Source organism: Chaetomium globosum, genomic scaffold (assembly GCF_000143365.1).
Source record: "Chaetomium globosum CBS 148.51 scaffold_5 genomic scaffold, whole genome shotgun sequence".
NCBI lineage: Eukaryota > Fungi > Ascomycota > Sordariomycetes > Sordariales > Chaetomiaceae > Chaetomium > Chaetomium globosum.
Window position 1 is genome coordinate 1364431 of NT_165980.1, and position 24737 is coordinate 1389167.

General features: G+C 56.1%; 11 protein-coding genes across 11 annotated transcripts; 5 read left to right on the forward strand and 6 right to left on the reverse strand.

The window, feature by feature from the left end:
- Nucleotides 1-45: 45 nt before the first annotated feature.
- CHGG_07268 (uncharacterized protein) lies at nt 46-1116 on the forward strand (the record flags this gene model as incomplete). The annotated part of the gene is made up of 1 exon (XM_001224923.1): nt 46-1116. One exon carries the CDS (start codon nt 46-48, stop codon nt 1114-1116), a length of 1071 nt encoding a protein of 356 aa, XP_001224924.1.
- Nucleotides 1117-1355: 239 nt separating this feature from the next.
- CHGG_07269 (uncharacterized protein) lies at nt 1356-2902 on the reverse strand (the record flags this gene model as incomplete). Its single annotated transcript, XM_001224924.1, has 3 exons — nt 1356-1397; nt 1455-2031; nt 2103-2902. The coding sequence occupies 3 exons, from the start codon at nt 2900-2902 to the stop codon at nt 1356-1358; spliced, it is 1419 nt and encodes a 472-aa protein (XP_001224925.1).
- Nucleotides 2903-3520: 618 nt separating this feature from the next.
- CHGG_07270 (uncharacterized protein) lies at nt 3521-3977 on the forward strand (the record flags this gene model as incomplete). Its single annotated transcript, XM_001224925.1, has 2 exons — nt 3521-3601; nt 3720-3977. The coding sequence occupies 2 exons, from the start codon at nt 3521-3523 to the stop codon at nt 3975-3977; spliced, it is 339 nt and encodes a 112-aa protein (XP_001224926.1).
- Nucleotides 3978-4344: 367 nt separating this feature from the next.
- Nucleotides 4345-5346, reverse strand: CHGG_07271 (uncharacterized protein; the record flags this gene model as incomplete). Its single annotated transcript, XM_001224926.1, has 1 exon — nt 4345-5346. The coding sequence occupies one exon, from the start codon at nt 5344-5346 to the stop codon at nt 4345-4347; it is 1002 nt and encodes a 333-aa protein (XP_001224927.1).
- A 612-nt stretch (nt 5347-5958) lies between these two features.
- CHGG_07272 (uncharacterized protein) lies at nt 5959-7833 on the reverse strand (the record flags this gene model as incomplete). The annotated part of the gene is made up of 4 exons (XM_001224927.1): nt 5959-6056; nt 6115-7039; nt 7099-7423; nt 7547-7833. The coding sequence occupies 4 exons, from the start codon at nt 7831-7833 to the stop codon at nt 5959-5961; spliced, it is 1635 nt and encodes a 544-aa protein (XP_001224928.1).
- Nucleotides 7834-10311: 2478 nt separating this feature from the next.
- Nucleotides 10312-10977, reverse strand: CHGG_07273 (uncharacterized protein; the record flags this gene model as incomplete). The annotated part of the gene is made up of 2 exons (XM_001224928.1): nt 10312-10428; nt 10483-10977. 2 exons carry the CDS (start codon nt 10975-10977, stop codon nt 10312-10314), a joined length of 612 nt encoding a protein of 203 aa, XP_001224929.1.
- A 2621-nt stretch (nt 10978-13598) lies between these two features.
- Nucleotides 13599-15007, reverse strand: CHGG_07274 (uncharacterized protein; the record flags this gene model as incomplete). Its single annotated transcript, XM_001224929.1, has 3 exons — nt 13599-14443; nt 14504-14847; nt 14910-15007. 3 exons carry the CDS (start codon nt 15005-15007, stop codon nt 13599-13601), a joined length of 1287 nt encoding a protein of 428 aa, XP_001224930.1.
- Nucleotides 15008-15765: 758 nt separating this feature from the next.
- CHGG_07275 (uncharacterized protein) lies at nt 15766-16604 on the forward strand (the record flags this gene model as incomplete). Its single annotated transcript, XM_001224930.1, has 3 exons — nt 15766-15808; nt 15867-16090; nt 16152-16604. The coding sequence occupies 3 exons, from the start codon at nt 15766-15768 to the stop codon at nt 16602-16604; spliced, it is 720 nt and encodes a 239-aa protein (XP_001224931.1).
- Nucleotides 16605-16851: 247 nt separating this feature from the next.
- CHGG_07276 (uncharacterized protein) lies at nt 16852-19314 on the reverse strand (the record flags this gene model as incomplete). The annotated part of the gene is made up of 7 exons (XM_001224931.1): nt 16852-16928; nt 17074-17182; nt 17348-17432; nt 17601-17867; nt 18140-18515; nt 18654-19234; nt 19292-19314. 7 exons carry the CDS (start codon nt 19312-19314, stop codon nt 16852-16854), a joined length of 1518 nt encoding a protein of 505 aa, XP_001224932.1.
- Nucleotides 19315-19953: 639 nt separating this feature from the next.
- CHGG_07277 (calmodulin) lies at nt 19954-20867 on the forward strand (the record flags this gene model as incomplete). Its single annotated transcript, XM_001224932.1, has 7 exons — nt 19954-19956; nt 20063-20119; nt 20185-20200; nt 20330-20455; nt 20514-20584; nt 20638-20779; nt 20833-20867. 7 exons carry the CDS (start codon nt 19954-19956, stop codon nt 20865-20867), a joined length of 450 nt encoding a protein of 149 aa, XP_001224933.1.
- A 1016-nt stretch (nt 20868-21883) lies between these two features.
- CHGG_07278 (uncharacterized protein) lies at nt 21884-24723 on the forward strand (the record flags this gene model as incomplete). Its single annotated transcript, XM_001224933.1, has 4 exons — nt 21884-21957; nt 22223-22252; nt 22561-22749; nt 22815-24723. 4 exons carry the CDS (start codon nt 21884-21886, stop codon nt 24721-24723), a joined length of 2202 nt encoding a protein of 733 aa, XP_001224934.1.
- Nucleotides 24724-24737: the final 14 nt, after the last annotated feature.

The window sequence follows — 24737 nt, forward strand, 5'->3', positions numbered from 1 at the left end:
CACCCCTTTCCCCATCCTACCACCGAAACCCAACCAACCCCCACCATGGGTCTCGACATCACCCAAAAGAAGCGGCGCATCGCCCTCGGCTGCGAAGGGTCGGCTAACAAGCTCGGCATCGGCGTGATCCTCCACGAAGGCGACACCTCCACCGTGCTGTCCAACGTCCGACATACCTTCGTCTCCCCCGCAGGAACCGGCTTCCTGCCCAAAGACACCGCCCAACACCACCGCGCCTTCTTCGTGCGGGTCGCCAAACAAGCCCTCTCGGACGCCGGCATCCGCATCGCCGACATCGACTGCATCTGCTACACGCGGGGGCCAGGCATGGGCGGGCCGCTGGCGTCGGTGGCGGTGGCGGCGCGCACGCTGGCGCTGCTGTGGGGCAAGGAGCTGGTCGGCGTCAACCACTGCGTCGGTCACATCGAGATGGGGCGTACCATCACGGGCGCCGACCACCCCGTGGTGCTGTACGTGTCCGGCGGCAACACCCAGGTGATTGCCTACGCGGAGCAGCGGTACCGGATTTTTGGCGAGACGCTGGATATTGCGGTGGGGAATTGTCTAGATCGGTTTGCGCGGGCGCTTAATATCAGTAATGATCCGGCGCCGGGGTATAATATTGAGGTGTTGGCGAGGAAAGGCGGGCGGGTGTTGTTGGATTTGCCGTATGCGGTGAAGGGGATGGATTGCTCGTTTAGCGGCATCTTGACGAGGGCGGAGGAGCTGGCGGCGCAGATGAAGGCAAATGAGGGGAAGGGGACCGACGGGGAGCCGTTTACCGGGGCGGATCTGTGCTTCAGCCTGCAGGAGACGGTGTTTGCGATGCTGGTGGAGATCACGGAGCGGGCCATGGCGCACGTCGGGAGCAACCAGGTGTTGATTGTGGGAGGTGTGGGGTGCAACGAGCGGCTACAGGAGATGATGGGTCTCATGGCGGCAGACCGCGGCGGGAGCGTCTATGCGACGGATGAGCGCTTCTGCATAGACAATGGCATTATGATTGCCCACGCAGGCCTCTTGGCATATGAAACGGGGTTCAGGACGCCCATCGAAGAGAGCACATGTACACAGCGATTTAGGACAGACGAGGTCCTCGTCAAATGGAGGAAGTAACGTGCTTTCTCGTTTCATCTTGATCTATCCGTGACATGCGCGGCAAACTCAACGTTGCCGGCGGCAATACCCCATCCCACCCCCCAAGAATAAAGTATAATATGGCCTCATTTGGCCCTGTACTGGACCCGAAGATCATGCAGTCGTCAAAAATAGCCACTACCTAGGACAGACATTGCCGATGCTCTTACGCCACCCTCTGCGACGATGGGCGACGGCGCGGGGTGAAACAATTGAATTCAGTCCGTTGTTGTGGGCTTGTACATGATAGTCGTCACGTACTATACAAGCTGTTAGCATCAGAACCAGAGGACTGGGGATAACCAATGCCGACCCACCTTGCTCTTGTATCTGGTTGTTGCCGAAACGGCTAGCACGTTGTTCTTGATGCTGCTAGTGGCAAGGTGGTTGAGAACAGTATGGTTCGGCTGAGTCAAGACACTGTTGTCATCCTTCCTTGGCGTGGCCGCATTTAAAATGGGCTTGCTCAGGAAGCCGGGAAGCCCAGGTGGGTTCGGCAGCTTCTCGGTGGCCCGGACGGCATGGTGATACTGAGGGGAATCCTCAGGTTGATCTTGGTCAATGAGATACTTCGGGATCTTCTGCTCAAACTGGCTTGCGGGGGGAATCTCTCTATCCCTGGGCTGGGGCACCTGGCCGTCTTCCTCGGCCGGAGTTGGGTCGGCGTCTGTCTGCTGCGGCGCAGTCTTGCCCTCCGACGACCCCTCCCCATCGGCTGGTGTAGATTGTAGATCGTCGGGACTGACTTCGATGTAGTTGACCAAGTTGTTACCAAAATCGACCGTAGTAGGATAGTCCGGAGTCGTTTGCATTTGCCCGTCAACCAGGAAACGGATATGGTGTGTTCCTGGGAGAATGTCGATTGTTGTCGCAAACACGCCCGGTTCCCCCTCGCTACAGTTGGCATTCAACGTCAGCCCACCCGAAACCCGCCAAAATAAGTCTCCGCCAATCCTAATACTCACACTGGGTGTAGCCGGGTTTTGCGATTCCACTGAAAGATGGTGCCCGTGACATAGACCTTGTCACCGCCATGGCGCCATTCGAGCTTTGTCGGCACGGTGGGCCTAGTTTTGTCGACCAACAGCTCCTCGGCATCTTCTTCTTCTACTATCGTGTCGCTCAGGTTCGAGGTCGGGTGGGCCAGTGCTGCATTGTCCAGGCCCTCAACGTCGTCAACCGGTTCCCCGACATCGGTGGGGGCGATGATGGGCGACCCCGGGGTGTGGACCTCCTCCTCGATTGGAAGTGGCAGACGCGGCGGGCGAGTCAGATACGACACGTCCTGCACACTGCTGACGGGCATCGCTGCGACTTCGTAGCTGTCTTCGGAGCGGGGGGACCGGGGCGATCGCGGGGACGAGGGGGAATTGTGCGAGTTGGGCACAGCTACGGGCTTGGCAGGCGCATGATGGGGGCTTGGTTTGCCCTGGTTGACGTCGACAGGTTTCGCGGAGCTCGTGGAGCTGGCGGCGGTAGCAGGCGAGGAAGAGGTCGAGTAGCCCGATGCAGCAACGCCGGAGCCGAGGGGTCGGGGCTGCAGCGGCTTCGGCCGGCTGGCGACGCTGCTGCTGCTGCTCGACGGCGGTTGGACAGAGGTGCCCTGGGCCTGAGTGAGCGAGGGTTCAGGCGGGGCAGCAGCCCGGAGGCCCTGCACTGGGATGGGATTTCGGGCTTCACGCCTCACCGGCCGGTCATGCTGCGAGCTAGTTTGTGACGATGACGACTGGCTCGCGTTTTTAGACGTGGAGGGGCTGTTGCCCATTTTTCATTCACTCGGTGTTTGGCTGCTGGGATCTCACACACGAAGCAAGACAGGCTAAGCAACAGGTGCTGATACTGAGATAGTGAGGCCGTTGCGCTCTACTCAGTTCATTTTTCGGGGGGTTCTGATGGTGATGGGTGGAAAATTGAACGGTCGACCAGAAGGATGGCCGGGCGCATTTGTAAGGAGCCCGTCTTCGATCCGGGACAGTTGTGGAAGGAGAACGGAGCAGAGGGATGCACCGGGAATTCAGGGAAGTTTCAATGAAATCGAGAGACATGCAGTTCAAGTCGCTCGGCACGACACACTGGGGTCAATTCACCACCCAACGGTATTTGCCAAGTGCCTGTCTGCCCCACTTCAGCTTGTGCACCGTGCCACCCTTGCGTAAAACGGCAACGTTTCCGGGTTCTGTTTGGCTCTGATCCAGGCCAGGCTCTCCAGCAGCCTCATACTTTAGATACATAAATAAAGCCGGACCTAGCCTCAGTGAAAGCCGAGTCTTTCAACAAGCAACCAATTTACATTTCAGCGTTTAGGGCAATTACGCATCTATATTCTTTCATTAACACCCAGCTCAAACGATCGTTTGGTCAACAAACAGGAGACGATTTCAAAATGTCAGAAAACTTCGTCGCTCCCGGCCAACACCGCTACCTGCGCGCCTGCATGGTGTGCTCTATAGTTATGACCTACGCAGTAAGCCTCTCCATCTAATCCCACCTCACTCTCATCCCACCACCACTCACCTCAACTACCCCCAACTTACCACCCCATACCACACCCACCACCCCATACTCACCCCCGTTCCCAACAGCGCTTCCGCGACGAAGGCTGCCCGAACTGCGAAGAATTCCTGCACCTGCAGGGCTCGCCGGACCAGATCGACAGCTGCACGTCCCAGGTGTTCGAGGGCCTCATCACGGTGGCCGACCCGACCAAGTCGTGGGTGGCCAAGTGGCAGCGGCTGGACAAGTACGTGCGCGGCGTGTACGCGACCAAAGTATCGGGCCAGCTGCCGGACGACGTGCGCACCACCCTGGAGGAGGAGTATCGCATTACGTATATCCCGTAGGTTCTTTCTTTCTTCCTTCCTTCCTTGCTTCCTTCTTCCCCCCTGTCTGTTAGGGGGGTGGCTCGTTTGGTTGAGGTGCGGTGTGGCTGACATTGTTGGTAGACGTGATGGTAGCGCTTCCGAGGCGGATTAGGGGTTTGTTGTTCGTCTGGGGGAGAAGGCAGCAGCATCGGGCGACGGAGTTGGGGAGTTGGTTAACAAGGGCTGATTTTCGGTGTTCACCGGCTCACACGGTCTAGATTAGATCTATGGTAAAACTGGAACGTGCTATTGAATTCCTGGTATCATGTCCTTCCCAAATGACTGTGCCCCCAAACGCCGCAATATGCTACACAAGCTCCCGAACCCACCACCCTCGATAATCTTCCTAGAACCGCGGCCTCTTATGAGGAGGGCCACCGCCTGCCTCCCGCATCCGCTTGCGTTCCAACTCCTCCTTCATGATCCTCTCCGCCTCGCTCATCTTTTTTGGTTGAGCAGCCATGATCTTTTTCGGGGCCCCGGCAAAGGCGTTCTTGAAAACGTTTTTCGGTTGTGGCTTGGCACCAAACTTGAGCGAGACGGGCTTCACTGCTGTTGCTGTCTCGGCCGGCTTGGTATCGTCCGCCTTCTTCGCCTCCCCGTCGCCCGCCCCATTTGTGGTTTCCGGCCCACCACCCTCTTTCTTTGGGTCTGGCACGGAAACCTTGTCCTCGGGAGTGGTACTCTTCGCCGTCTTCGCTCCAAAGCTCAACTTGATTTTCTCTCCTTCTTCGCGCTTCAGCTCCTTCCCCTCCTCCTCGGCCTCCCCATCCGCCCCAAGCACCCCCCTCGCCTCAGCATCCTTCTGCGCACGTCGAATCTGTTCCCGCAGCAGCATCTGCTCCCGCTCCTCATCGCCCTTATCCTGCATCTCCTTCCGCCGCACCGCCTCCCGCCTCTTCATCGCCTCAGGCGAGTCATCAATCCAGGCGATAAAAATCCCATCCTCCTTCTCCTCGGCGCGCACAATCCCCTCGCGCGAGATATGCTTGACAAAGTCGGTGAGCGAGTGCCAGCGGGTGGCGTTGAGATGGACGTGGTCGCGGCGGGCGATGACCTCCTGGTAGAACTTGTTGGCGTGCACGCTCTTCTCGCCGTGGGCCGTCTTGAGCAGCGACACGAACTCGGCCAGGAACTGCTTGCTGTAGTCCTCCTGCACGCTCTTGAAGTTCTGCCCGGCCTCCAGCGCCCGCCGCATGTGGCTCTCCGACTGGCAGTGCATCTTGAACGCGTTCTCGTCGCGGCACGGCTTCTCGCAGATCTGGCAGTACCACCGCAGGCGCGTCAGACCCTTTTGCTTCATCTTGTTGGCGAGGTATTTGGTCGATCCCGGCTCGGCTTTGCCCATGGTGGAGGGGGTTGGACTCGCTGCGCGGAGTCGGGCGGGTATTGAATTAGGGTTGTTTTTGGTTGTGGGAGCGACGTTAGACGGCGCGGTAGGTGGAGGTGGAGGTATGAAAGTTGGCGGGGAGGGCGGCGGGTTCGAATGCAGGTTGTAAATGGAAGGCTATCAGCGATGGTGAGAATGTTCGGTTATCAAGAGCGTTCGTTATCTCAATCGCCACGCGGTATCGGCCAAAGGCGCAGGTCTGAATGGGCAGGGTTAGGGTCACGTTCTGAGGTTCCTCACGGGAGCCTCTCAATTCGGCGCCCCTTTATTGTGTCTAGTCAATGCTGGTAATGTGCCTGTCTATTCCAAAAAGGTTGGGAAATGAGAGAATCTAACTATCTACAGTGCGAAGTATATATGGCATGCATCGTAATGTGTACCCAGTCCTCCTACAGTCTCTCCGTCTCCGTATCCCCCAGAAAGAAAGAAAATACCTCTGAAATTCAAACCCATAACTACACGTCGCTGGCGATCTTTGCGAAATTGAAGATCTACTCCCGGGAAAAAAAAAACTACAGTCTGTCCCATCATAATACTGCGATGTTATGACACGATGCTGGAGGCTCGCCCTTAGTCAAGGAAGGTAAAGAGGCTCGTATGCAGGATGTTCATAGCCCTCTCCGCATCACGAGCGTCAATGACACATGATATGTTGATCTCGCTCGCACCTAAACATCATGTTAGTCTTTGGCAACTGAATACTCTCCCGTCCACAATGAATCGTACCTTGAGAGATCATCTCTAGATTGACCTGGTGCTCTCCGAGCGTCGAGAACATGCGGCCAGCGATGCCGACCATGTTCTTCATCTCGGCACCGACCAGGCTGAGGATGGTCATGTCGTGCAACACGCTGACCTCGCCGCACTCGGCGCGCAGCTGCTCCACGGCCTGGTCGAAGTTACCGAACTCGGAGGACGCCGTGTGGACCGCGATTGAGACGTGGACCTCGCTAGTGGAGATGAGGTCGACCGAGATGCGCTGCTGGTTGAGGATGGAGAAGACACGAGCCAAAAACATGTGCGCTATCGACCGCTTGTTGGAGTGGATGTTGATGATGGAGATCTTGTCCTTGACCGTGACGGCCGTGGGCCTCTTTGGCTTCTTCCGGAGTGACGGGTCGGAAAGTTGCCGCGTTCTTTGGATGCGTTGGTCCGCGGCTAGTAGGGGATCCGGCCTTACGATGGTGCCTTCGCCGTGGGGGTTCTTGACGTTCTTGATACGGATCGGGATAGGTGGTACCGCCTTGATCACCTGGTCCATGGTCAAGTGGTGAATGACTTCAGAGCCGTAGAATGTCAATTCTGACGCCTCGGAAGGGGTGATGAACGGGATGAGTCTCGCAGTCGGGACCTTTGACGGGTCGGCGGTGAAGATGCCGTCCACCTCCTTCCAGATCTGGAGCTCCTTGGCCTTCAGGCCTACCGCCACCAGGGACGCGCACAGGTCTGTGTACCCACGGCCAATGTCGCCGTCTATAAGGCTGCCGGGGACATTCCCAAAGAAACCGGTGACCACGGGTACTCGGTCCTCGCAGGCCATGATCTTCTTGCAGATAGCCTCGGACGTATTCTTATAGAAAGTAGAGTCGAGACGCCCGGGGCTCTCGTTGTGCATGATATCAGCCAAGTCAATGTACTGGGCGTCCACCCCCTTTACCCTCGCGCATTAGTATGGAGACGAAGTAAGAGCTCGGTCAGAAGAAAACTCACCCTGTCCTTGAGGAGACATGTCATGAACCGGCAGCATAGTTTCTCGCCAAAGCTGACCACCCGGTCCTTAGCCCGGGCATTGATCTCTAGGTTGAAACGTCTCGCCGCCTCTAGATAATCGACGAGGAGCTGGCACTCCACCTCAATGCCCGCCTTAAGCAGGGAGCTGAGCTGGGAGTCCCGAACAAAGTTGTCGGCGGCGGCGACATGGTCGATGCAGATCTCCTGCACGATGTGCTTAGCCTCCCCCAGCAATTCCTCCTGGGCCTCGTGGTCGCTGGTGGCGGCACCGATGGCACGCAGCTTCTTGTACACCTCCAATAGCCTGCACGAGGGAGCACGTTGTCAGTCATCCCGCAGTGTTGACTAATTAGGGCGCCATGCCATGGCTCGGCCTTGTGATGCGTGGGGGATGTGGACGAGGGGTAAGCAAGCCAAGAGGACTTACCGGCTTGTGGTACCCGTCACCTTCTTGCCGGTACTCCGTGCTGAGCACACAACTACCACTCGGTTGTTTTCGACATATTGCCTACGTCTCCGAGTCAGCTTCACTTCGTCCCCTTTCCTTGGACCAATGGGGTAAGAGTCATACTTGACGATGTCCTCTGCGATCTTGTCTGGAAACTTGCCAACGCTTGTGCCTCCAAATTTCTGCACAACCCAACCGCGGTCACCGTGGTTCTTCAATAGGGCCCGATCCATCTCCGGGTTATTCACCGACAGCGGTGGGCTCATTGGCTCAAAGTGAATAGTGTGGGGGACGGGGTCCTAAACTGCCGAGGGCGAAGCAGCAAGTGATGTACCGCCAAGGAAGAGTTGTGATAGAAGAGGTCGGAGACTCCAATAGTTTGGTTCTCAGGAGAGGTGGTTGTTGTGATCCTTCTTGTTGTTGTTGTTGTTGTTGTTGTGTAGCCAGTCAAGATAGGGGGGTGGATGAGTTGGACGATGAGTCGCGGGGGGTGGGCACCTTCTTAAAGACAGCCGCAACCTTGAAATCCGGGGAATTTAATGTCGATAAAAAGCCACAGACCCAGGCAACCTGGAAATCACTCAAAAAAGGCTCGGTCTAGGAACGATGGAACAACCCTTTTTGGGAAAAGGCTCAGCTGATGCCTGCGGGATATGCTGGAAAGAGAGTGAATTTCGTCAGAGAGAGAGAGTGGCTGGCTCAACCTAGCCACTGCTGTAAAAGTCCCAGGATGGGGGTCTGTTGCGTGGGTAGGAAAAAGTTAGGTACAGAGTTGGTACCAAAATGCGATGACAAAATGGACAGCATGGCATTGGAGCTGTAAAAGGCACAAAGGCCCTAATATAACTCACTCCGAACTCGCCCGCCTGTGTCGAGTCACCAATGCCTCAAACGCCTAATTCGGCGGCAAGGTTTTCAAGACTTTCGCTCATCGACAGCACTCCTGCTGGGGTTACAGTGGTGGGGCTTCCCTGACAAGGTGGGCACGGTGGGTTCAGGGTGGGGTTGCTGCATCTTTGACGGCAGCTTGGGGGACGCCACGGTGGAGTGCATGTGAGATGGATGCTGCATTGAAACATGGCAATGCGTACCGGGTAAGCCCAGGGACCACAATGGAACTTACACTAGTATGGAAGAGAGAAGGATGATCGGGAGAAGCTAGAAGCTTGAGGGATTGCGAACTTAAAAGTAAGGCTCCAATCGCTTCGAGAAGGCAGTTATCGCTCGTGTTCCTTCCTCTAATCCAGAATTGGTTTCCTTCCGAATTGGCCAAATTACACGACATAGGCGAGGAATCTGTACGGTTTATTCGTACCTGCGAGTACATACCCGTCCCTGGCCTGTGCAACCCCGGCAAATCTGAAAGTTGATTCAGATGGAATGTAGCGGGGGTCAGGTCGCATCAAACCCGCGCATTCGACAATCGCTTCTCCGGAGGTTGATGTGTAGACTATCACCCGATCTCAACTTGTTACATGATTCAATCGCATTTGGCCGAAATGTGATCTTCGGGAACAAACCACCTCATCAAGCCGTCCATGGTACTTTCAGGTCTGCTTTGAAACAGAAGATGACAGAAACATGGAAATGGACATGGAAATACAGAAAATGTCTGATTTCGCCACGATGCCAAGCCATATTCCCAGCGCCGCGCTACTGCTCACCGAACGCCTCTTTCACCCCCCGGGAGCACCTCCCACACGAAAGCGGGATGTCCTCGCGTGCCCCATGCCCTGCGCGGGAGATGATCCGCCAAGCCACCCGTCCCAACCCGCCGCAAGCCGGCCCGAGTGGGTTGTGTGGCTTTTTCTTGTGGTCCGGTCCGTCGTGTTCGTCCTGCACACGGGGAGAGTGGAACGAGGGTGCCACGGCCCGGCTATTCCAAACAAGACACCGAAGGGTCGCGTGAGCATCCCGACTGCGTGGCCGGGACCCCCGCGCGACCCCAGCCGGCCCGGACATTAGGTAACCTTCCGAGCTGGGGCTCGAGCAATTTCACATGGGACCTTGCCGTGAGGGCGGCGTGGGTGGCTTCGATGGGGGTACACACAGAACAGCTACATAGGAGGGACTTGGGGCTAGTGAGTGGGTCAGAATGACATGGCAGGTCGCTCGCTGCCTTGCTGGGAATTTGTTCAAAGTGATTTCTGGCGCTTGGATTTCCGTCACAATCTATCAAATCCGACGAGGTTCCATCCAAGTTGTTTCGGATGATCTCTGGTTTGAGTCATCGACGTGTCTGGTTTCACCCCTTCGCTCCCGATCGGGGGGGGTGAGCAACGAACACGAATACGGCCGTGGGATCAAGGCCTCGCCGACTTATTAAACAGAGAATTACCAAATACTGAGAACGGCAACCGCACAACGCCATTGTATGAAAGCTATGTAACTCGGCTGCTCGGCAAGACAGTGTAATGCCATGCCTGCTAAAATATAGTTTGAGGGCCCTTTGGTTACCAACTTTCTTCTCCTTTCCAGTCCGAGTGGAGATTCCTTACCATCGAGTAAATGGAACGCGCATGTACATACATACAATACATCCGACAAAACAAAACAAAATTCCCTCCCGCCAGACGCCCATGATGCAGGTCTAACCGATTCAGGTAGGGAGCCCTCCCAACCGCACCCGACCTATCCCCGTTGGAAAATGACTGGCATCCCCGTCCCACCAAGGCTGCGGTTTCCCGCTCCAACTACCGAAACTCCAAGCCGGGAGGCCACGGCCACTGCCGCGCGTCACTTTTCTAACGCTTCTTCTCATCCTCCCCCTTCTTCTTCTCCTCCGCCTCGTCCTCCAAGTAGTCATCCTCCTCCTCCTCCTCCTCCTCCAAACGATCCTGCTCCAACTCCTCCTCAATCTCCTCCACCTCCGTCAGCATCCCCCCCGTTGATGGCGGCCTCTGGTCGGCCGGCACCTCACCACCACTCATCTGCCACTCCATCAGCTTGCTGAAAGCACTATCTTTATTCGCGCTCAGGGTGGCGTAGCTGCCGACCTCGGCGACGGTGCCCTCGCTGGAGAGGACGATGATCTGGTCGGAGCGCTTGATGGTGGAGAGGCGGTGGGCGATGGAGATGGTGGTGGCGCGGCCCTGCAGCAGGGCGGCGAGGGCCGAGTTGACGAGCGTCTCAGACTCGGCGTCGAGCGCCGACGTCGCCTCGTCCAGCAGCAGGATGTCCGGGTCCTTGAGCAGCGCCCGCGCGATCGCGATCCGCTGCTTCTGCCCGCCCGAGAGCTGCGCCCCGCGCGCGCCGACCTGGGTTTCTAGCCCCTCGGGGAAGTCGCTGATGAAGCCGCAGTTGGCCTTCTTGGCCGCCGCGATGATCTCCGCACGCGTGGCCGTGGGCTTGCCGTAGGAGATGTTTTCTGCGATGCTGCCCGAGAAGAGGACTGGTTCTTGGGCGACCATGCCGATGCGCCGTCGGAGGGACTTGACGTTCATCTTGGAGACGTCCACGCCGTTGATGGTAATGGAGCCGCTAGTCGGGTTGTAGAAGCGGAGCAGGAGAGAGGCCACGGTAGACTTGCCGCCGCCCGAGGGCCCTACGATGCAAACGTTGGCGCCGGACGGGATCTCGAAGTCGAGGCCGTTGAAGATGGTGACAGCTGGCCTAGTGGGGTAAGCGAAGGTGACCTGTGAGAATTTAATATTGCCCTGGGCCGAGGTGACTTTGGTGCCGACGGTTTGGTGGATCGTTGGTTTGCGGTCCTGGAGCTCGAACAGACGGCTGGCCGCACCCACCCCCTTCATCAACTCCGAGTAAAAACCGCTCAGGCCGAAGAGACTGGATCCTGCAAATGCTGTGTACATCATGAACGAGGTAAGGTCGCCGAGAGATAGAGTCCCGGAACGGACCAGGTTTCCTCCCACGATAAGCATGGCTAGGATGGTCATGTTGCCGCCCCAGCTAGTCGTTGCGAAAAATGTACCCGAGATGAACGACTCCCTCTTGCCGAGCGCAAAGACCTTCCGTACTTGCCTGTTGTACCGGTGGATTTCCTGAACCTCGCCGGCGAAAGCCTGGCTAGTTTTGACGTTGCCCAGACGCTCCTCAGCAATCTTGGACATGGAACCCAGGTTCTTCTGTATCTGCCTGCTAAGCTGTCGGATGCTGCGTCCATACAAGACGGCACCGATGGCCATCGGCGGGACCATGACGAAGATCAGGGAGGTCAGCTTGGGGCTCATCCAGGCCATCATAACGAAGCCCGCGGCGCCGCTCACCAGCGCGCGCAGGCCGTCCGACATGTTCTGCGTGATGCTCTTGCCGACAACGACCGTGTCGGAGCTCAGCCGCGAGATCAGGTCACCGACCCTGTTGGCGTCGAAGAACTCGGCATCCTGCACGTACGTGCGGCGGTAGAGCTGGGTGCGCAGCCGCGCCACCACACGCTCGCCCACGATGCGCAGCAGGATGATCCGCCCGAAGTTGGCCGTCGCACCGATGGTCAGAACCGCTGCGAGACCGTAGAAGAACTGCCGCAGGGTGAGGCCAAAGATCTGAGCCTCGTCGATCGAGCCCTTGGTGGAGAGGTCCATGATCCTACCGACAGAGAACGGGATTGACATAGTGACGGCCGAGGAGATGAGCAGCAGGATGAAGGCCGCACTGAGCCACTTGATCTCGGGCCGTGCGATCTTGACCAGGCGCCACACTTCGGACATGCCGGGCTTGCCTTGCGCACCGACGCCTTCCTTAGAGAGACGCGCGCTCATGTTGATCTGGGCAGCCTTGGCCGCCCTCTCGCTCTTTTGGAAGCCGTGGGCCTCCAGATGCTTGTCCACATCCTCTTCCTTGGACGCAACCGCGGCTGGCTCTTTGTTGCCGGCTGCCACCTCCTTGGACTCCTCCTTCTGCTGGAGGGCGGGGCGTGTGGTCGAGAGACGGCGGAGAGCGTTCATGGGGGACGCCCATCGGGGCTGTCCGAGAGAGTGCCGGGCTCTGAGAGGGAGGCGGGGTGTTGCGGCGGTGGGGGTGGGGGACGGGGGCGAGCGGGGTATCGTAGGGGTCTTCCGGACCCCGAAGCCGGAAGAGAAGGGGCGGGTGGTCTGCCGGCTGGCGGAGATGAGCGCCGACGAGGGGAATAGAGACGCAGCGACCACTGTTGCCGCTGGCGAGGTCGGATGGCCGAAGCCGGAGACCACTCCCACGCCTATGGCGCGTTGCGGGAGCAGCACGGCGCGGCGCATCGCCGTGGTGGCCGCTCCCGAAGCCATGGCGATCTGTCTCGCTTCTTCTCACGCTATCGCAAACCCGTTTGTATTTTTGTCCTGTTATTTCGGGATGCGTGAAAATCGGAGGTGTGTCATGTTGCGCTTGCGGAGAGGTCAATGGCTGTTGTTCGGAGACCCATGCCCCATGCAGTGTTGTGTGCGTCGCCGGAAAAGCAAAAGAAGGGATCGAAACAAGCGCAACAGAGAAAAATCGCCGGGCCGATCCATGGAGGTTCACCGGAGCTTCGGCCAATGCGGAGCCCCTGGTCCAGCATTTTTCTAGGCGAATCGGGATTTCGTCATGCGCAATCGCCGAGCCGCCAGCACCACCAGCCGATTCAGCCGCTGAGGCTTGGGGTGCGTTTGTGAAGCGGGTTTTCTTCGTGTGTCCACAGTGTGCATCCAGCTCCCCGGCTTGGCGACCAGGAGAGCCGCAACCCCTGCATGTTAGCACTCCCAACGACAGAACAAAACGAAACAAAACAAACTAGCTATGTAAGTACATAAAAAAGGGGTTCTTCATCGTGTCAAAGGTAAGCATCAGGCATGTGTGGCCTTCTCGAGACAAAGTGTGTATTGCCTTGAATGCTAGATAGTACGCTTGTAAGTTAAACCTCACAATTTCCATCGACGTGCTTCAACACCATGGAACAAACTTGAATGTGTAATACACCCACCCAACACAGAAGGGAAATATAAATCACACTCGAAAGGCACAGAGCCGAACAATGAAAACAGACCGACCCCTTCCAAAACTCCAGAATGCCGCCGATAGAAGAACGATGCAAGAAACAACGCTGGTTTGAATGGCGGTCCTACCCTTGACTGTCCTTCCTCAGCATCTCCTTGACATCCGCGTCAATCCCATCATCAGCACCCAGGTCAGGAAATTCGTCCGAGGATTCGATCTTCCGCTTCTTGTTTCCTGCAATCGGCACAGCCTGGTATTGGGATGCGAGGTTTGAAAGCATTTCGAGGTCTGGGGCCGCACCTGAGAACCCGGGCTGGGCGTTGGCTGGGGCAGGTGGACCGTGAAAAGGGACAGGCTGCTGATGTCCATTTTGAGCCCCGTGGCCCGCAGATGAAGTCCCATAAGCGCCATCGATATGATCCTGGACGTGTGGAGGCGTGAGTGCCTCTACCTGTGGACGATCGGGCTCTGGGACAGGGCTTACAGAGCCGTGGCCTTGTGGCGATGTCTCCTCCGCGTTAGAGAGATTGCCGATAATAGCCATCTCTACAGCCTGTTTCTTCTGCTCAACCTCAGTCCGACGGCCACTGAGCTCCATCATCTGCTTTTCATCGGCGTCGAGTGCTTCACGGTTAGTTGCAAGAATCCCCTCCAACTCCTTGATTAGGTCCTTGCGCGCCCGGATGCATTGAGTGACTGCTCCCTCGGCATTGGCAAGGGTTTTCAGCAACCCACTAAGCCGCGCAGCTTGGACTGGGAGGGCTGCAGTGGTGGTTGCGGGGTCGGTCAACTTCTCATACTCGGTGTTGGCGGTATTGAGCGAGTTCTTCATAGGCTGGGAGGCCTTAGTGGTAGCTTGCTGCGGGGCAACGAGTGGGATGAGCTCAGGGGGGATGGAAGGCCCAGAGGAGCTGAAGGCATTGCCGCCAAAACCGCCAGCATTGGCCGCAGGGCGTGCCTTATCGATCTCTGCGAAACCATGTCAGGATGAGAGTAGCATAAAGTAGGAGTCAAGGTTAGGGCACTTACCTGCTAATCTGTGCTCTAGATCTTGCATGACTTCCTTGTCGAAAATGCTTCGTTCCCTCCAAACATCCATAACTCTCCTCAACTTCCCCTGGACATCGACCGGCGCTCCCTTGTACGTAACCGAAGTGGCATCGGCGATGAAAGGGGAAAAGGCATTAAGGAAATCCTCCTTATGGCGAGCTTTAGATTGTTGTACGACTTCTGGAAAGAGGTCAGTGGCTATCCGGACAATTTTAGGATGTAAATACGAACCGTTCGCTAGGTAAATCATGTTGAGCCTCTTAGCGCTCGGGAGATCTTTTAGTTTGTTGAGCCACAGGTGGACTGTCTGTGACGCATGTCGACTGGATTGACATGGTTAGCCGCATAAAAATAACTATCAATTGTTCATGTAGTGTGTGCTTACCGATGGAACATAATCCATTGTGCAGTGGTTGCGATGCTCTCGTGGGTCTCGTTAAGAGCTGACAACTTGGAGAGCACGGCATCATCCGTGTAGGCCATGGTGGGCGAATAAGGTGAAAGGTCGGAAACGACAATGTGATGTGGGATAGGTTGGAGACGAGAGGGTTGCTATGGCAGGATCGAGAAGAGAGGAGTGGCGTTGAGTATTTTGTCGATAGTGATTCCTCGTAGGGATTTGTGAATCGCGATGGTTGTTTATGTTGTCGGCTTCCAATCAGAAGGTCACTAAATTACAATCCCCAGAATTGGTTTTGTGTTGACAGGACGGCAGGTGACCCTGTCGGCTTTTTGGCAAGCTAAGTTTGCAATCCGAATGCACCAGCTTAGACCATAGCAATACAGGAGTAGGTCCGATAACCCTTTTGCTTCTTATTTTGCTTGCCTAATGTGAAGACGAAGCAGATGCAATGAAGCGATGTGTCTGTGGCAAGTTAAGTTTGTTTTGCGAAAGTGGGAAATGGAAGAGGCGAGGAGCAGGAAGCTTGAGGCTTGAGCTTCCATGCTGGGTTGCATCGCACTGTTTTGGGTGGAGCAAAACGGCTATTTACATTTGACAGGGTACGTAGACGCCTCGATACAACAATAAGCAGCGCTTTTGTGGTAATTACCGCCCCCCTGTCTGCACACTGTAGCGCCTCAGCGCCAGGGGCCAATGCAGCCCGGCAACCTGGCGCGATCAAAGGCACCTTCCGAGGTGATTTCTTGCTTCAACACATCAAAACGTACACACAACTCTCAAGCTCCTCCAGCTAATCAGACTCTTCGAAACTTAATACAATCAGAGTCCACCCGTCAAAATGGCTGACAGATTTCCCTCGCTGGATGACTTTGACTCTGGTGGTAAGTTGTTGGGCAACGACTTGCGATATAGTGGCAGGCTCTCTAACCCTACGACCAGCCCAGACTGATGTCAAGGACACCTCTGATGTTCCCTCTGCGTCCAACTTTCTGGAGCGAGAGAAGGCGATTCTAGGCGACGATGCCACCCAGTTTGCGACAGTCGAGGATGCCGAGTTCGACGAGGGTGACGACGATTTGCTAGGTGGGGGCGGCGGCGTTAGCTCCCCCGGCAACAACGCTGCGTTCGAGAGCCAGTTCCCCGACCTTAGCAGCCCTAACGAGGTATGGGATAGCACCAGCAATTCGAAGGCGACAGCGTTATTCTAACCACAACGGACTACAGGGCGTCGCACCGGGCGGTACCATCACAGGCGGCCCCTCCGTCAGCTACAACTCGGGTTACCAGCCGCACGCCGAGGATGAGGAGGAGCCCGAGGTCATCAAGGAGTGGCGCGAGAAGCGGGACGCGCAGATTGCGAAGCGTGCCGAGCAGTTCGCCCAGCAGCGCGAGGAGACGGTCCGGGAAGCCCAGCAGAACATCGACGACTTCTACGAGAACTACAACAACAAGAAGGAGAAGACGATTGCGCAAACCCGCAAGGACGCCGAGCAATTTCTAGCCAACCGTGAGGACACCACCTCGGGTGGCACGAGCTGGGAGCGCATCGCGAAGCTGGTTGACGTGAGCGGGAAGGGCGCCAAGGGTGGTGCGGCTGGGTCGGGCAAGGAGCGGTTCCGCGAGCTCCTTGTGAGCCTTCGGAAGGACGAGAAGGCGCCAGGTGCTGGTGGTTATTAGAGATGCTGGACACACAGTGACTGGCGACAGCAGGGTGGCGGGGGTCGCTCACAGATCGGGTTCCCTCTGCCACAACCCATGGCAATGACAATTACAGAAAACTGCGTTTAATGTACTTCTAGACGGTAGCCTCTCGATATGTAGGCCGGGAGTAGGGTATTTGGCAGTGCGGGCGTCAGAGACGGGCGGAAACACCATGATTTGGACGAAACACTCGATCGCTTAGATCACTGCACATAGAACACGGTCAGGCGCACCTCGAATTGTTCAGGTTCGTCGTGAATACCCCCACGCAGGCTCCGTTGCCGCTTCTATTTCCCGGCCCTTGTTCTACATATACAAGCCTGAACTCTAACCCCCTACTATCCGAGCCAACGAGTCAAGCTTACTCGCTAAACCAGGTGTTGTGGCCGAAGATCCGACGGCCCATGGCGTACATGGTAGCTGGAAAGTATTAGCAACTATATACCATCCCAAAACTCTAGCATCCCCAAGGCAGGGCCGTGGTGATCCATACCGGCGGTGGTTCCCCAAAGGACAATGGTGAACGGGGTCAACATCATGCCGCTACGAGGGTTCTGTGTGCCGCAAGCCAATCCGTCAGCAAGGTGCGCTTATATCCCCTCTCTCCCAGATTTCCTTCCCCAAGCATCGCCGGCCCATCCCCTTCCATCCCCTCCCCTCCCATCCCATCCGTCCTTCGCGCCCTCAGCCGCGGCTCTTCGAATTGCGGGAAAACTCACGATCCGCCAGATGCGCGTGTGGGCCTTGTACGCCTTCTGGTACGACTTTTGGTACTGGTGCACCTTGTTCTGGGAGTCCATGAACCTGTTTTGGGAAAAGAGAAACCCGTTAGCATTTCGCTCCCAAGATCGTACGATCCATGTGTGCGGTAAATCCCCCCCAATTGCCGGGCGGGTCCCAAATTGCGGGCTGCAATTGTCCCCTTCCTTGTGGTGTCGCAAAAATGCTGGGGTTTTAAGAATCGCTGCTTACGCCATCTTGAATGAGTGGGGAGTTGGATTGTGGTCGTCGGGGCGGTTGCTGGTGTTCGCGGGGTGACCGAGGTGGTGATTGATCGGGTGTGTTGCTTGCAAGGCGAGCTCTGGCCCGAGCTGGGAACCATCGAGTGCATGACGAGTGGGTTGCTTGCCCAATTCAGATTGGTCAATTCTCAGGGTTGACTCAGCATGTCTTTTGTGGTCCGGTGCCAAGATATTTTCGAGCTCCAACCCTGGCACGACGGCAACCGGGCATCCCTTGCTGGTTGAGAATACCATATCGATGTCTCACGATCACCTTGAATGTTCTCAAAAAGCATACATTGGCATCATGCAGCCGCGCCTTACTGGTGTCTCCATTCCCGGCCGAAAGTAGGTATCGTACTGAAATTGAATTGGATTACGCTCGCTGCCCGCCGCCTGCAAAGGTCCCTCTAGCCACGCCGGTCTCTGTCTAGGTATTACACTCTCTTTCATACATGCGCCTGGAGCCATAGGGATGGTTATGCGCTTCTTTTCTTCGAGGTGGGTTACCTCTCATCGTCGTTGGCCGCACCGTGCTTTTTCGGCTTGATAACCAGCAATATTATCATGGCGGCGATAATGAGTAGCAGGAGGAAGATGATCTTTCGTTTCGTCGTCTTCTTCTGGTACCCCTCCGCTGTTTTGAGCTCCTTCGCGGCATCTTTCACATGAGTCGCCATAGACTCCACGTTGTAATCGATCCGGTCCAGCATAGTCCCTTGATCAATGACTATAGCTTGCATGTCGCGGAAAAGGTCGGCCAGTTCGATAATGCCTTGAGCAATTTCCTCGATTTCCTTTTCGCGCTGCGATATGACGGCATCGTTGGAATGGAGGAGTTTTTGGTGAGTGGTTGTCTGGAGCATTGACTGCGAATAAGTCCTGTCTGCGTCGGATTCGAGGATCGAGGGGTCGGTATAGCTACCCCCGGCGAGGGGGGTGGATGAACGCTCGATGGGGCTGGCCAGTCCGGCCATATCCTTAAGTTCTGCAAAAAAAGGTCAGCGGCTTGCCCATGTATGACCATCTGCGCATGCTGCCCTACTCTTGAGATATGTGCTCTGCTTCTTGCGGAACCCGGCGCTCGCCTCCTGAACCCTCGCTGCAAGGTTGACCTTGATGTTTTTCGCCATAGTTTCGTCTGCGCGGCTCATCTGACCCTTCGCCTTGCCCTCACGCACCATTTGTTCGATGCGCTGTATGCATCGGCCACACTCATGAAACCCGCGGGTGATGCCCTGTGTCAACCGTTCAATCTCACCCTCCTCGGCCTTCTTGGTCTCTTCGTCATTGAATCCCGGTAAAACGTGTTTTTGATGTAGCCGCTCCAACTTCTGACTCTTGCTCGCAATATCCGCCAGCAACTCCGTCACCTCATCTGACACGTCGGCCCATCGGGGGGGAAGCAAGTCCATCTCGATTACGGCATCGCCATCGTCCACATCATAGGCGCCTGAGGATAAAAGGCCCCGCCGATCCTCGTCCGCTGAGAATAAGACACCAGTGCTTGCGCCGCTTCCGCCGAAGCGGTCGCCCGTGGTGGATGGTCCATACCGGTTGCGCTGCGTCGGGTGGTGGGCGTAGGACTGCCGGTACGAGATATAGCTAGGATCTTGATTAGCTACACCCTATGATGGGAAAGCCCGAGAAAGGAGCTCATACAGATTCGTGCGGTCTCGCCACATGGCGGACGCCGGAAGGGGTAGCGATCCCCTCAGTCAGCTCCAGAAGCTAAGGAAGGGAAAGTCGAGCGCTCTGTATTTGCTGCCAAAGGCCGGGATGGGGCGGCATCACATCGTAAGTTGGTACCGCAATGTGCTGGCTGTTTCGGTAGCTCCAGATGCTACGAGCACTTGTGTTGCTTCCGGGACGGCGATGTTGGACAATGACGAAGCAGACAACAATGCCAATTGCAGGGGGACTTGGCCGTTCAGCTGCGAAGCGAGCGACAGCCGTGAACAGCTGCAGGGCGTACGCGTTTCAGATGTGGGCCCAATCGATTACCTTGGCACTTTGGCCGGGACCCGGTGCTTGCAAGGGGGAGAGGCAGCAACGCAAGCTGAAGCTGACACAACCAGCCAGCCAGCTTGCGGGAGACCCTGCAACAAGCCGTGTTCCCAGGGCCCTCTTTTGGGAGGAGTGTGTGCCCCGCATCCCCTTCTTGAAATCTCCAGGTTGCCCGCGTCTCGTCATTTAAACACCACAACCCAGTTCAGCAACACCGCTGCCCAACGCATTACCTGACCTTCTGCGAAGATCCGCAGCCGGACCGCGATCGACTTCTTTCGTTTACCAAACCCGATACCCAACACCAAACCATCAATATGGTCAGTGAACTGAAGCTTACGATTCGTCGGAGCCAGCCCCGCGGCCGAGGGGCAGTCGGGCTGCATCGGTCAGAGCATGAGGAGCTGACCATCTCTTCGACAATAGGCGGACTCTCTTACCGAAGAGCAGGTCTCTGAGTTTAAGGAGGCCTTCTCCCTTTTCGTAAGTCCATCCTTACTTATTTTGTTTGCCAGACTACTATCATACCCGTACTAACCCCCTGATAGGACAAGGATGGTGATGGTTAGTATGCCCGCCCTTTCCAAACCCAACCTACGCCCGCCGCAAGACAAGGCCCTTGTCAACAAAGCAGCCGTCCCTCAACGCACGATGCACGGCAACCCAGACTGTACGGATGCTAAAGGCGTATAGGACAAATCACAACCAAGGAGCTGGGCACCGTTATGCGCTCTCTCGGCCAGAACCCTTCCGAGTCCGAGCTGCAGGACATGATTAACGAGGTGGACGCCGACAACAATGGCACCATTGACTTCCCCGGTATGGGCCATCATCTGCCAAATTACGCTAGTTATGGCCAATTGCTGACAGCTACTAGAGTTCCTCACAATGATGGCGAGGAAGATGAAGGACACCGACTCGGAGGAGGAGATCCGTGAGGCGTTCAAGGTATGTTCATTCGGCATTTAAATTCTAGGGCTCCCCTAACCACTGCGGCGTAGGTCTTCGACCGCGACAACAACGGCTTCATCTCAGCGGCCGAGCTGCGCCACGTTATGACCTCGATCGGTGAGAAGCTCACTGATGACGAGGTCGACGAGATGATCCGCGAAGCCGATCAGGATGGCGACGGACGTATTGACTGTGGGTTACCTTCCCGTAAATGAGCTTGTCAACACTTACTAACGGCATGTTAGACAACGAGTTCGTGCAGCTCATGATGCAGAAGTAAACGCCTCACGCCCAAGCTGGGCAGAACAACGCAACGCTCCATCTCCATCAATGCGGCTCTCCTTTGGGTTTGCCTTTTTGCTTCGTTCTGGATTGAACCGTGGTGGCTTTTAGCATCTTTCTGCAAAGGGGTTGATATTTCAAGAGCAAGGATCTCTCGCTTGCCGTGGGCCCGGCATTGAGCACATGGGTGCTTGATGAAATTGTTGTTGCAAAGCTGTGTTGCTCCCCAGCACCTTTAGCCTGGATGATAATGAGAATCAAATTCAGAGGGAACCGGCTGGACTACCACCCTTCATCTGACACCGCTTTCATTCCAATTTCTGCAACTAAACCACACCTCTACTTTATAACGAGGTATTTTACTTATATGCTCAACACAAACCAGTTTCTACCTAGCCATTCACGTTACGGGACGTCATTTTCTCCCAGATTTGCCGGCCCAACCATGTGAAAATTGGAGTGTCGCCCGACCTCTCATGCAGGTGGATCGTGGCAGTGCTCAAACTAGCGGTACCTGCACAACACAGACAACGTCCACGTTTGGGTCCCGTACTTTAACCTCCCGCTTGCGCCTCCATGACCTTGACTCTCATGCAGCCCTACAGGGCGCTTGGCTGCAGGGTATTGATGTGTTGTAACTTGTGCAGGGCTGAGCCGTTACAATAGTGATGTGCACACACACTGGGCCCCGTTGAACCCAAACCTGACCACACCGGCTGCAAAACATCAACGCAACCAACAACATGGGAAGCAATATTCTAGTCAAGAATTTCGATCACTATACCGAGTACGGAGTACTGTGGTATTTATCCGCCATTAAGTGCTTAAGAAACCTTGGTTTCTAAGTACTTTTTTCACGTTAATATCATCTCGACCGGCTTTTGCGCCAGTCCCTGAGGACCCCGGGGTTGCATGTATGGATCTGTTTTAAGATTGAGAAGCCTTTCCCCGTTGTTCTCGTTCTCGCTAGAGACAGCAAGTAGAAGATTAGTAGTTGAAAGATAACCCACGAATATGAAAAAGGCCCAAATAAAACAAATCGTACCCCCGCTTCCGAGCATTTCCCCAAGGAAACGCAGCTCGGTTGAGTGAGTGGTTGCTGGTGCTGTTTGGCAGCGAGGGGAAGACAGAAGGAGGCATAGTCAGGGTTAGGGTTGCCCATATTGCTGCCTCAGGCTTTTACCTAACACCAGGCGGTCTCAGCTGCCCAGGAGCAACCACCGTGCCACATCGCAGTGAGAGATTCAGGGTCCGTGATGCGGGCTGAAATCAACGGTTGATTAATTTGCCCAGCAGCTCCTCTCTCGGCGCCCGCCCTCGCTTTTGGACCTAATCCACCTCTACGCCCCATAGAGGGCTTTACGCATTTCACCATGAGCTCCCGTGAGTCTAGCCACGTCCTGCGATAGTCTATAGACGATTACCTCAAACCCCCGGTGGAAATGGTTGCAGCGACTCGGCAGCTAACCTCCCCGCTACAACTACCCCACAGTCAAACAGTTCATCCGCAACGTACGCGCCGCGAAGACCATTGCCGACGAGAGAGCCGTCATTCAGAAGGAAAGCGCAGCCATTCGGGCGAGTTTCAGGGAAGAGAGCGGGGACCACAGCGTTAGGTACTTGCAGACCGGCGAAGGGAACCCCTGAGGATATGCCCGAAGAAAGGAGGTGCTGATAAAGGTGCTTCGCAGGAGAAACAATGTGGCCAAACTACTTTACCTTTTTACCCTCGGCGAGCGGACTCATTTCGGCCAAATCGAATGTCTGAAGCTCCTTGCCTCGCCCCGTTTCGCCGACAAGCGATTAGGACATCTCGCGACAAGCTTGCTGCTCGACGAGAACCAAGAGGTCCTTACTCTGGTTACCAATTCCCTCAAAAAGTGCGAACCGTGGAGGGGCACCGCAACATATATATAGGGCCACTTTGCTAACTTGGTGCCGGTAGTGACCTGTCTCACTCGAACCAGTATGTCGTCGGCCTCGCGCTCTGTACCTTGGGCAACATCGCCTCTGTTGAGATGTCGCGGGACCTGTTTGCCGAAATCGAGAACCTAGTATCCACGGCGAACCCCTACATACGACGGAAAGCCGCTCTGTGCGCCATGCGGATATGCAGAAAAGTCCCGGACTTGCAGGAGCACTTCATCGAGAAAGCGACACAGCTATTATCAGACCGAAACCACGGCGTGATGCTATGTGGTCTCACCTTGGTCACCAGCCTCTGCGAAGCTGACGAGGACGAGGGTGGGGAAGAAGGCATTATTGACAAGTTCAGGCAATTCGTACCGGTGCTCGTTAGAACGTTGAAGGGGTTGGCATCTTCGGGTTATGCGCCGGAGCACGACGTCACCGGGATTACAGACCCCTTTTTGCAGGTCAAGCTCCTGCGCCTGCTTCGAGTTCTAGCCCTCGGTGATGCCCAGGTTACGGAGCAGATCAACGATATTCTGGCGCAAGTTGCGACCAACACCGATTCCTCCAAGAACGTCGGCAACTCGATTCTCTACGAAGCCGTGCGGACCATTCTAGATATTGAGGCGGACTCGGGCCTGCGCGTATTGGGTGTCAACATCCTTGGCAAGTTCCTCACCAACAAGGACAACAACATCCGCTATGTCGCCCTCAACACGCTCGTCAAGGTAGTGGCGATCGACACCAACGCTGTGCAAAGGCACCGAAATACGATTTTGGAGTGCCTGAGAGACCCGGACATCAGCATCAGAAGGAGGGCTCTAGATCTCAGTTTTACGTTGATCAACGAGAGCAACGTCCGAGTGTTGATCCGCGAGCTGCTGGCATTCCTGGAGGTAGCGGATAACGAGTTCAAACCGACCATGACCAGCCAGATTGGCATTGCCGCTGACCGGTATGCCCCGAACAAGCGGTGGCACTTTGATACCATGCTACGTGTTGTGACGCTGGCAGGTAATTATGTTAAGGAGCCTATCATGTCCTCCTTCGTCCGCCTCATTGCTACGACCCCCGAACTACAAACCTACGCGGTGCAAAAGCTGTACACAAACCTCAAGAAAGACATCACGCAAGAGAGCTTGACACAGTCTGGCGCGTGGTGCATCGGCGAGTACGGCGAAGCCCTGCTCAGGGGCGGCCAGTACGAAGAAGAGGAACTCGTGCAGGAAGTAAAGGAGCACGAGGTCGTCGATTTGTTTTCAACCATTCTCAACAGCAATTATGCTACCCAGGTCACCACCGAGTACCTCATCACGGCGCTGGTCAAGCTCACAACAAGGCTGTCCGATGCAGCGCAGATCGAGAGGGTGCGCCGCATTCTCCAGAACCAACAAACAAGTTTGGACGTCGAGGTCCAGCAACGTGCTGTCGAATTCGGCAACCTATTCTCCCACGACCAAATCCGCAGAGGTGTGCTAGAGAAGATGCCTCCCCCGCAAATCAAGGAGGAATCACGCGTGTTGGGTGAGGCGGCCAAGAAGACAACCAAGGCGGCGAACCGGAAGTCTAAGGCTATCAAGCCAAAGGAAGAAGACCTTCTTTTCGACCTCATGGGTGACAGCAGCGGGCCCGTGCCGGCCCCGGCCAACGGCAGCGGGAATGCGGATCTGCTCGCAGACATCCTAGGCGGCAGCACATCACCTCCACCCACCACCGCTTCTCCTCCCCCCGGCCAGTCCAAACGTCGCCCTCCATTCATGGACCTCTTCTCCCAAGGCCCCCGCCTTCCACACCGTCCCCTGCTCAGAGCGACAGCCGGCAAACCCCCCTCCCAGCAGCCGATCTCTTTTCCACAACAGCCTCACCACCTCCCCAAGCCGCTCCTGCCGCTGTCTCGGCGGCAGTCGGCCACCCCTGTTATGATAACAACGGCCTCAACGTGACGATCCAAACACAA